The sequence below is a fragment of the Rana temporaria genome, chromosome 3, assembly GCF_905171775.1.
Source record: "Rana temporaria chromosome 3, aRanTem1.1, whole genome shotgun sequence".
Taxonomy (NCBI): Eukaryota; Metazoa; Chordata; class Amphibia; order Anura; family Ranidae; genus Rana; species Rana temporaria.
Window position 1 is genome coordinate 311,511,513 of NC_053491.1, and position 12,217 is coordinate 311,523,729.

General features: G+C 38.8%; 1 protein-coding gene across 1 annotated transcript in view; it reads right to left on the reverse strand.

Moving 5' to 3' along the window:
* Positions 1-12,217, reverse strand: part of SLU7 (SLU7 homolog, splicing factor) — a 63,365-nt gene that overhangs the window by 26,092 nt on the left and 25,056 nt on the right. The window contains exons 6-9 of the mRNA XM_040344804.1: positions 6,002-6,070; positions 4,350-4,397; positions 2,673-2,798; positions 2,479-2,576 (exon numbers count right to left, since the gene is read on the reverse strand). Of these exons, the coding sequence (XP_040200738.1) occupies positions 2,479-2,576; positions 2,673-2,798; positions 4,350-4,397; positions 6,002-6,070 (341 nt within the window). The remainder of the gene's footprint in view (positions 1-2,478; positions 2,577-2,672; positions 2,799-4,349; positions 4,398-6,001; positions 6,071-12,217) is intronic.

Genomic DNA, 12,217 nt, shown 5'->3' on the forward strand with positions numbered 1-12,217 from the left:
CCGAGCCGTTCTGGTTGGGGGTAAACACAGCATCTCCCTGCAGTGATGTAGTCCCAAGGGATGGGGCGAGCACGCTAACCCCCAAGCCAGAAAGGCTCGGATGATGGGGCAAGCTTACTGAGGAGAAACAGGAAGCGAGAAAATCAGACAAAGAAAAAAAAACATTTAGAAGGGAAATCAAAGGAAAAAGGTAAGTGAACCAACAATGCACTAGCTTAAGACCAACAGCTTGTACTTTATATATTTTCCACCTAAACTGCCACCTGCTGTTTAGATATGAAATTGTATCTCAACTATATAAATATGACAATTATGGTCTATAAACACTCATGAGGACTATGCAATTGAAACGGCAAGAAGATTTATTGCAGATTTCAAGTTTTTAATGTATGCCGAAGAACATTGTCAACAGGATCTGCTCTAAATCTTGTTCTGCGTTCTTCCTTTCTACAAAGTAAAAAAATAAGCTTTGTCTTGCATCTATGTTTGTTTGATCGCAGCATTTTATTTTTTACTTAACCACTTCCACGCTGGGCCTATTCTGGAACTCCTCCCCTACATGTAAAAATTATTATTTTTTTTGCTACAAAAATGACTCAGAACCCCCAAACATTATATATGTTTTTTTAGCAGACACCCTAGGGCAGGGGTTGACAAATTTGCTTGGAATCTAGGAGCCAGGTAAAAAAGTTAGGAGCCAGAAAACGCGCCCCGTCCCGACGAGCTTGCGCGCAGAAAGCGAACACATACGTGACCAGCGCCCCCATATGTAAACGGTGTTCAAACCACACACGTGAGGTATCGCCGCGATTGGTAGAGCGAGAGCAATAATTCTAGCCCTAGACCTCCTCTGTAACTCAAAACATGCAACCTGTAGATTTTTTTTAAACGTTGCCTATGAAGATTTTAAAGGGTAAAAGTTTGTCTGCATTCCACGAGCGGACGCAATTTTGAAGCGTGACATGTTGGGTATGAATTTACTCGGCGTAACATTATCTTTCATAATATAAAAAAAAAAATGGGGATAACTTTACTATTGTCTTATTTTTTAATTCAAAAAAGTGTAATTTTTTCACCAAAAAAGTGCGCTTGTAAGACCGCTGCGCAAATACGGCATGACAGAAAGTATTGCAACGTTTGCCATTTTATTCTCTAGGGTGTTAGGATAAAAAATATATATAATGTTTGGGGGTTCTAATTAGAGGGAAGAAGATGGCAGTGAAAATAGTGAAAAATGACATTAGAATTGCTGTTTAACTTGTAATGCTTAACTTGTAATACCAACGGCCACCACCAGATGGCGCCAGCTCACATCTGGTGGTAATAACTTGTAATACCAACGGCTCACCACCAGATGGCCCCAGCTCAAAAAAAAAAAAAAAAATTTTTTTTTTTTTTTTTCCCCCCCTTCCAAGCCAAGTCGCCAGGGCCCCATTTCTAGTCGCCATGGCGACCTGGCGCCCGGGATTTGTCGAGCCCTGCCCTAGGGAATAAAATGGTGGTCATTGCAACTTTTTATCTCGCACTGTATTTGTGCAACAATTTTTCAAATGCGTTTAAAAAAATTAATAAAACATATTTCATGAATTAAAACAACAACAAAAAACAGTAGTTATCCCAATTTTTTGGAATAATTTGGACAGATGATGTTATGTCGAGTAGATACCCAACATGTCACACTTTAAAAAATTGTGCACACTCATGCAATGGCGCCAAACTTCGGTACTTAAAAATCTCCATAGGCGACGCTTTAAATTTTCTTTACAGGTTACCAGTTTAGAGTTAGAGGAGTTCTAGAGCTAGAATTGTTGCTCGTGCCCCAACGCATGCGGAGATACCTCACATGTAAACATCCCTTGTAATAGGAATGGTTCGTGACAGGTCCTCTTTATGGAAAGATATGGGGTCCATATCATGAGATTGTAATTTTTTTTAATTTCGATCAAATGCTTACCAGTCGCAATCGTGGCTTTGTTTACAAATGTGGCCTGGACGTGACGTCATAACGCCATGCTCTGGCCTCTGACGGTCATAGAGATGACTGGAAATCTCTATGGTCATCATCCGGCAGCAGCCGATTCTTTCTCCGGATTCCCGACGGCACGGGAGAGCCCGGAGAAGCACCGGGAGGGATGTCCCCTCCTGTCGCCTGTAAGAACGATCAAGCTGTGGAACTGCCACTATGATCGTTTTAATGGTGTACAGAATCGCCGGCTGAAAACAAGGCTATCTGAATGATGCCTGTAGCTGCAGGCATCATTCAGATATTCCCACTGAAAGTCAAAAGGCATCCTATGATGTCCTTGGGCTGGTTAAAATGCAGTTTTGCTGGCCTAAAAGTGCAATGTGTGATAGCACATTGGAAAACTGTACATTGATTTTTAAAACACAGTGTGAAGCAGCTCAGTGGTGTGACCAACAGCTCAATAACCTCTGACAGGCTAAATCTTTAGTAGACAATTTAATCTCGTCACATACTCATCTGGATTTTTTCCTGCATCAGAATATGGATTTTCCCTCATGGCTCTGGTTTTGGGATCGTAGTATGCAGAGTTTGGATTCAGATTTCTTAAGTACTACAGGGATATAAGCAAAAAGATTAAGATAAAAATACTAACGCATACAAATAAAACAAGTTTGCTGCTTAGTTATTCAAAACATTCAGAATTTACCTTGGCAGTATCTTCACGAATACGCAGGTTTCTGACTGTAATTCGTCTCTTGGAATCAAAGTTCTGTCCTGGCATATCAATATCATCTGCGTATTTATCTTCATCCTCATCTTCACTGTTGCGGTCCTAAAAAGTGTGATAGAAAAATTATTAGGACCAAGTTATCAACACTGTGGATATATCTTTATATAGCTCTCTCTCGCTATAGATAGCGAGAGAGTGTATCCGACATTAGCTTTTACTCAGTCATCTTACATGTGATTATAGAACTCTTTTTAGATATACAGGAATCTAAAACAAGAGCTCCACTTTAAAAAAAATTAACACACCACCATCTATCCATATAATCTTTTCCTGCACTCTGCCGTAGGTTCTGTCCCCTTTGCCCATACTATGGGACTGCTTTACATGAACTTTTAAAGTCACTTACAACTAAAGAGAAGCTCTGTACTAACTGGCACATTTTAGGTATCCCAATATAGAGTTATACAGAATTTCTACAAGATGCTATGAACTCAACCGTATTTCTCAAAGTGGAATGGAGACACAACAGAAGATGGCTCATAGCACGCAAAATAAGTAGCAGTTCGGGTGGCGTTTTAGTTGCAACTTCAACCAGATTTATTTATTTTTTTTGAGTTTTGGATAAATTGGGTCTACACTGGGGAAATATCCTTGGAATCAGTGTCAGAAAATGGAGAGACCCTCCCCTACAAGTGCACACAACAAAAACAGCCACACTGTCAATAGTATTTACAAATCCCCTGTCATATGCAAAAGATATTTTATATATATATATATATATATATATATATATATATATATATATATATATATATATATATATATATATATATATATATATATATATATATATATAAAAAACCCATTTCCTAAGTCCAATATTAAGGGTATCTATCCCTGAATAACAATGTAAGAGAAGGAGGTGATGGTTGTGCCTGTGCCCAACCGCTCCAGAAATTACTTCACTCTGTGCGCCGCCGCGGAAGCGATGTCACCAGTGGCTGGACTGGCACAGGGAGATCTCGGCAGGGGATATCTGGACATCTGTGTCTCCTTCAGCCAGGAAATAATGGACACCTGCCCCACACCTATTTTAAGGTTTAATTGCTGGTTGGGGCGGGATTGGCTGCCGCAACTCATGTGACCCTGGTTGATGCAGACATCTTTTCATGCCTCTTTTTTCTGATGGAGGATCGACAGGTCTCTCCAAGAGCCTGTTCACTATAGGTATGATATTTCCAAACTGCTATCTCTGGATCCAAACATGGTCTAGGATTTTTTAAAAGGTGGGGATTTCAGATAGATAGTAAGTGGACACCAGCAGACTAAATCGTCAACTTGTTTCCAGTATCTTGCCCAATTTAAAAAAGTGAGATTTCTCTGGCAGAGTTCCCCACATTTGCTTTGCAAGCAAGCACAGAAGAGACCCCAGGGGAGAGATCTCAGCTCCACAATGCACAGCAGAAGTCAAAAGCAGGGATCTTGTCAGATCGGTTGTTGGTGCAATAACCCTTCATTATGTACCATTTCCTTGAATTGCAAATACATCCTTCATGGGGCTGTGTGCAGCATAAAGATGATGCAAGTTTATCATCATTGTGACATGGTCAAACAAAAAAAACACGTATTATCCAAGGAGGGAGAAAAGCTTACGGTCTGAGTATTCTGTTCCTCTTCTCCCCACTGGTGTCTTGGGGAGCTCTGGAGTAAAGAAAGCAAGATGAGCAACAAAGAAAATACAGGGTCAAGCTTAGTGAAGAGTCAACCTATTGAGGTAAGTAAACAAGATAGTATTTACAGGGGTAAAAAGGAGGTTGCAGGGATGTAAAGGGGATCAGTAGGTTCAAGCCATGACCCTTAGGCCTCATGCACACTGGACATTAAAATAACATTATAAAAACACCAGTAACTTTGCAGTGAGTTTTTCAACTTTTTTCAAAGTTTTTTCAATAGCGCTTTTCCGCGTCAGCGTTTTTTAGTGTCTCTCTCAATGGAAACGTTTAAAAAACGCTGTTGAGTGATGTTTTTGAGCGTTGATCGGCGTTAGAGCGTTTTTTACAGCTGAAAAATGTCTCTCAGAACCCACTAGTTTTTTTTTTTTACTGCTCAAAAACGCCACTACCTAAAACTTCTGATAACAGCCTATGTGTGCATGGACACATAGGATAACATGAAGAGTTTATTGACTGTAGAAAAAAAACAACATCTACTGCCAAAAACAGCTGCTGTAAAAACATCCAAAAACGCCCAGTGTGCATGAGGCCTTAAAACTTGTGAGCCCAGGTGACCTCTTATACTGCTGTGCACGAAGAATCCAGAATCCCCATTTTTAAAGGGTATATGCCACAGTCAGTCACGATCCATTAATAAAAAAAAAATTTTTTACCAGGACCCAAGAGATGTCCAAGACACCACAGCAGTTATTTTAGTTAAAGTGTCTAATAAACCAGCATGTAGACAGCAATGTTATATATATAAAAAAAAAAAAACGAATGGGTGGAAACATTTTACAGGATAGGACTACACACATACATACACTGCATCTATTGGAAGATTTACCACCTTTCAGAGTGTGATATACACATTTCAACATCATGATAATTGAGAACTATGGTGGAATACAGGTGGAATAATACGTAGTAAAAATGGATTAAAAGTTGTAATCAGGTGCTACTGTCAGAGAAAGAAGTAAAAATAATAAGTTAGTTATAGATCTTTTAGATTTGTCACACACCCCACGCATTCAACTAATTCAAAACCTGGATAACATTAAAGCCCAACTCTAGCTAGTTTTTGACAAAAGGGAAAGGGTTAGGTTTTTACAGTACTGCCATCTTTGTGTCCATTGAAGAGAACTCCACTCATTTCCTGTCTAGAAGTTAGGGTATCACAAGGCCAGGAAGTGGTGAAAAGCTTCTCCGAAGTAGACAGAGAGCAAAATATTTAGTAAAGGTTAGAATCTGTGCACAGTATTTACTGCTGCCTGTCACTATCTTTCTGTACCAGTGATTCCTATTTCCTCTTATTTCTTGTCTTAGTATCAGGAAGCGAGATTAAAATTTCCCATGGTCTTGTGTCTTTTTTTAACCATATGTAATTATGACTTTCAGATAATAAAAAGGATGGAGGAGGTAATAAATGGATAAAAATAACTTAAGACCCTACTGAACCTGACACATACTTTCATAGTGCTAAAACATCCTCACTGGTAGCAAGTAAATCAACTTTGTACTTGATGAAAAAGTCAGAGGTTTAAGCTTATTGGTTGTACATCACACAGATGGCTGGCCTATCAAAATACTTACCACGTGTTCTGAAAGCTTTCCTGAGGCCAGCTCCTCTTGAAGTTTCTGAGCCTTCAATGTACGTTTTGCCTAGAAGAAGGATATATGGTTTCAGTAACATCTGATATTCATCATAATGAATGGTTAATGTCTATCTATTTCATGGACACACTTTTTTTCCACCACACATGGACAGGCGTGTGTGTGTGTGTGTGTGTGTGTAAGTAAAACTAACCTTTGAAAGCATTAGCTTAACAAAATAGAAACTGATGTCTAGAACAGATTTCTGGCAGAGCGAGTCAGCCTACACAAAGTGATGTATACTCAAAGTAAAAAAAAAAAAAGTGAAGGAGGAGGGGAGGGGGGAGACAGGCTTGATGGACCACGTTTCTATTTAAAATGCATTTTTGGCTTCACAAGGCAGTGGCATTTTTTTTTTTTGCTTAATTGTGCATACTTTTACCAAATATATATATTTTTTTTCAGAGAAAAAATAAATATTAATTGTAGCGTTTTTTAGCTGAAAACACAGAGCACAAAACAAAAAACATTTCCTAGTAAACTATTTAAGTTGTTACCCAAGCATTTGCAGATTACAAACTTTTCATAGCCGCTGGATCTTGCCTTCTCAGTGCCGTTTCCCTAATAAACTTTTAGTCTACACAGGACAGCGTTGGCATTGGACAGTGTAGTCTTCAAGCCAGTATCTTAGCATAGAGAAGGGGGAGGGGGGAGGAACAATGGAGTGCCCTGTCATCCTAGGCTATTGGGGTTTGCGCTTTTTTTAATGCACACAGTTTAGGGAGACAAACGTAGACTCTGCATGCAAAAGTGGCTCCATAAAATGCTGCAAAAGAATGCAGTCACCCTGAAACAGGAAACCTAGGCAACAGGCATGACACCAGCCTAAACTGGAACATAGGCAAGGATTAAGGGATAAAGAAGCTGCTTACTCAACAAGTGATTGAGTGGCAGAGGAGGGTTTTACATACTCTCCTTGCAGGTGCACATTTAAATCTGTCAAGTAGACTACCTGCTGTCAGATGGGAGTGATCTGGCAGCTGTGCAGCCACTGCATTTCTTCCGCCCACCCCAGTTACTGTGGGTCCTCCTGCACCCCTGCAATGTTTCCTGAGCTCCGCACATCCATAAGCAGACCACCAATCCAGCATGGTAGGAGCCACTGGGTAGAGGGGAAAAAGATCAGTGAACCTGTCTTTTAAAAGAGAACCTATATATATATATATATATATATCTATAAACAAGTGATAAGCGCTTCAAATGGGTGATCGTGACCATAACAGAGGATGATTCCAATAATACGTGCACAAATATAATCAATAACTGCACTGTGGTATGTGAAAAATTATCAACTGGGAAAGGGTAAACCCAAAATTTAACACAAGGATGTGAACATGGAATGGTATAAATAGATGAATAAATAAATCTCTGTGCATTCAAAAGTGTCCAGAAGTAGTAAAGTGCAAATGCTGAAGCTTCAAAAAATAAATAAATAAATAAGTGAATAAATAAAGAAGGTCCAAGATGACAGACAGTCTCTAAGCCAGGTGAGTCTGAATAGGTGAACTTCTGAAACTCTATTTTCTTCCCTCAAACAGTTAGTGGACTATCCTCATAGGTAATGTAGTACCCTTACCTGCAGGGTGCTATATATAGGCATATAGTAAGGACTCCACAATGGATGTTCTTGCGTCCCCGACTGTGGATCACTCCTACTGCTCCAGCTGTTGGATCTCTCCAGGCTCCATGGTCCTCAGTGCGGGTGGAATGGGGACAGAGGGAGAGGAAAAAATGCCTCCGATAGTGTAATAAGTTTAAGCTTACGCGTGTTTATTGTAGCAAAAAAATATATAATAAATAGAGCAAAGCAAGCAGAGCAAGGATGGGCGCATGCAGTGTTGTATTTTTAAAAATCCCGGGGACGCGGCGTTCTATGTACCGCCTGACGTCCGGTGGCCTCCGGCTTGTGCGGATGTAAATCAGACCGAGATTTACATCCGCACAAGCCGGAGGCCACCGGACGTCAGGCGGTACATAGAACGCCGCGTCCCCGGGATTTTTAAAAATACAACACTGCATGCGCCCATCCTTGCTCTGCTTGCTTTGCTCTATTTATTATATATTTTTTTGCTACAATAAACACGCGCAAGCTTAAACTTATTACACTATCGGAGGCATTTTTTCCTCTCCCTCTGTCCCCATTCCACCCGCACTGAGGACCATGGAGCCTGGAGAGATCCAACAGCTGGAGCAGTAGGAGTGATCCACAGTCGGGGACGCAAGAACATCCATTGTGGAGTCCTTACTATATGCCTATATATAGCACCCTGCAGGTAAGGGTACTACATTACCTATGAGGATAGTCCACTAACTGTTTGAGGGAAGAAAATAGAGTTTCAGAAGTTCACCTATTCAGACTCACCTGGCTTAGAGACTGTCTGTCATCTTGGACCTTCTTTATTTATTCACTTATTTATTTATTTATTTTTTGAAGCTTCAGCATTTGCACTTTACTACTTCTGGACACTTTTGAATGCACAGAGATTTATTTATTCATCTATTTATACCATTCCATGTTCACATCCTTGTGTTAAATTTTGGGTTTACCCTTTCCCAGTTGATAATTTTTCACATACCACAGTGCAGTTATTGATTATATTTGTGCACGTATTATTGGAATCATCCTCTGTTATGGTCACGATCACCCATTTGAAGCGCTTATCACTTGTTTATAGATATTTGATTTTTTTGTGTTATGTGAACACTCTTAGATATAGCTGCATCAGATTTATATTTATGATCACCTGCTTTATTATCATCGCTGTATACTCACAGTAGCGCATTGAAATTTTTTCACTTTTATATATATATATATATATATATATATATATATATATATATATATATATACACCCAAGCACTTAAAATCCCCCTCCAAAACAATTCTGAGCCCCTTCCATACATATGAAAAGTCCACTGACATTACATATCGCCCCACACACACCAGAGTCGTTCTAGTCCCATTATTCACGGTTCTTGCCAAACTGATGACTGGCAGTGGCTTTTAAAGTGTCGTCTATGGAAAATATTGGGTGCTGAAGTTTGTCGCCATTTCACGGGCACAACATTTTTTAGGGTTTGGCATGTTGGCTGTTTACTCGGCACAAGCGTATATTTAGTGGGAATGCTTTAATGAGCATTCCCAGTATTGATATTAATTTTTTATTATTAGTGGGAATGCTTTAATAAGCATTCCCAGTATTGATATCCGTAAATTTATTAGTGGGAATGCTTTAATAAGCATTCCCAGTATTGATATTCGTTTTTTATTATTCTTAATTTTAAATTTTATTCCGTACGTTTTTTGGCTCTGCGTAACTTCTGCATACTTTCAGCTATTGAGACCATTCAACTATTAAAATGTTCGTCTCGTTCAGCCAACGATGGGACTTCAAGTTTTTTTGTACTATTTATACTTTTTAAAATATTAAGCTTTTAGACACTTTTTTAACATTGAAGTCAATGAGAACATGCTTTTTACCGCTTCAAAACACACGTTCTGCCAAAAGTTTCAGCTCCTTCATACTTTCACTTACAGACACCAAACAAACTTTAAAGCGGTCACAAAATATTCAGCTATCCAAACATGACTTTTTAGATTGATATCTTTTACGTTTTTTGTGAAAACGCAATTTACGTTTAGTAATTTTTTCAGAAAATTTTATCGGTTATAATGTAATCCTTTGGAGCAGGTTTAGAGTGTGTCATGTGACCTTTAGAGTGGAGATCATCCCCAAAAAATATTATCTTTAAAAAAAGGGGGAACAAATTGCTCTCACGCCCACAAGATCTACTTGTCATACACAATTTATATATCAAAAACGTAGGTATTGTTGTTTGGTTTCAGGCAATGTTATCAGTTTTGTGATACGTATTTTATTTTTAGTTCCAGGAGCTTCTAAAGGACAAGAGGGACAAATAAACTCTCATTGACACTCATGTTAAAAAGACTTTAAAATGTTTCTGCAAAACACACAAAGACGCTCTTTTCTAAATCGCTGACATGCACAGATTTTTAAGTTTATCAACATAAATTTTATACCGATTTGTTCACAAAAGCCTTGTGTTTCAAACGGTGAAGTCGCTGTATCGATCGCATGTACGGTTGTGGATTTATTGCGTTTTGTTTGAAGGCTTCGATAACTGATTTTGTGTGTGGATGAAAGCGTTTCTAATGGTATTTTGATTCCCTAAATAGCTTTCCTTACCTCAGTGCAGTCCTCCTCCCCCAATTCATGTGGAGAAAGCCTCTTGAGGGGGGAGGGGCGACCAGGCAAGTCAGGACACTCTCTATATTGCAGATAGAGAAAGGAGCTGTGTGATATTAGGCTTTATAAGTACTGAAGGAACACTGCTTGTATGTCCTAAAGATACTGTAGTGGTTATGGTGAATGGCTTTTGTGCAGGCTCAGCAATTCAGCTATTCAGCATTCCCACTCGCATTTTCCTCAGGAAATGCATTGTCTAGTTCTTAATTAGTGGGAATGCTTAATAAGCATTCCCAGTATTGATATTCGTTTTTTAGTGGGAATGCTTTAATAAGCATTCCCAGTATTGATATTCGTTTTTTATTAGTGGGAATGCTTTAATAAGCATTCCCAGTATTGATATTCGTTTTTTATTATTATTATTCCGTACGTTTTTTGGCTCTGCGTAACTTCGGCATACTTTCAGCTATTGAGACCATTTAACTATTAAAATGTTCGTCTCGTTCAGCTAACGATGGGACTTCAAGTTTTTTTGTACTATTTATACTTTTTAAAATATTAAGCTTTTAGACACTTTTTTTTAACATTGAAGTCAATGAGAACATCCTTTTTCCTGCTTCAAAACACACGTTCTGCCAAAAGTTTCAGCTCCTTCATACTTTCACTTATAGACACCAAACAAACTTTAAAGCGGTCACAAAATATTCAGCTATCCAAACATGACTTTTTAGATTGATATCTTTTACGGTTTTTGTGAAAACGCAATTTACGTTTAGTGATATTTTCAGAAAATGTAAATCGGTTATAATGAATTCCTATGGAAGGGATTTAGAGTGTGTCATGTGACCTTTAGAGTGCAGATCATTGAAAAAAAATTATCTTTAAAAAAAGGGGAAACAAATTGCTCTCACGCCCACAAGATCTACTTGTCATACACAATTTATATATCAAAACGTAGCTATGCTTGTCTGGTTTCAGGCAATGTGATCAGTTTTGCGATAGGCATTTGACTTTTAGTTCCAGGAGCTTCTAAAGGACAAGCACCTCAAACTCCCTCCCATTGACCATCATGTTAAAAAGTCTAAAAAAGGTTTCTGCAAAACGCACAAAGACGCTCTTTTCTAAATCGCTGACATGGCCACATTTTTAAGTTTATCAACATAAATTTCATATCGATGCGTTCACAAGGGCCGTGTCTTTCAAACGGTGAAGTCGCTGTAACGATCGCATGTACGGTTGTGGATTTATTAAGTTTTGTTTGCAGGCGTATTTCACGTATTTGGTCTGTGAATTAAAAGGCGTTTGTAATGTTATTTCTTTCCATAAATAGCTTTCTACCTCAGTGCAATATTCCTCCTCAATGACCTGGGGGGGGGGGACCTCTTGAGGGGGGAGGGGCGACCAGCAAGTCAGGATACTCTCTACTTTGCAGATAGAGAAAGGAGCTGTGTGTCCTAAAGATAGTGTAGTGGTTATGGTGAATGGCTTTGGTGCGGGCTCAGCAATTCAGCATTCCCACTCGCATTTTCCTCAGGGAATGCATTTTCTAGTTATTTTTCTCCTTTATTATTCCGTACGTTTTTTGGCTCTGCGTAACTTCTGTATACTTTCAGCTATGGAGACCATTCAACTATTAAAATGTTCATCTCGTTCAGCCAACGATGAGACTTCAAGTTTTTTTGTACTATTTATACTTTTTAAAATATTAAGCTTTTAGACACTTTTTTTTTAACATTGAAGTCAATGAGAACATCCTTTTTCCTGCTCCAAATCACACGTCCTGCCAATAGTTTCAGCTCCTTCATACTTTCACTTACAGACACCAAACAAACTTTAAAGCGGTCACAAAATATTCAGCTATCCGGCTATGACTTTTCAGATTGAGATCTTTTACGGTTTTTGTGAAAACGCAATTTACGTTTAGTGATATTTTCAGAAAATGTAATCG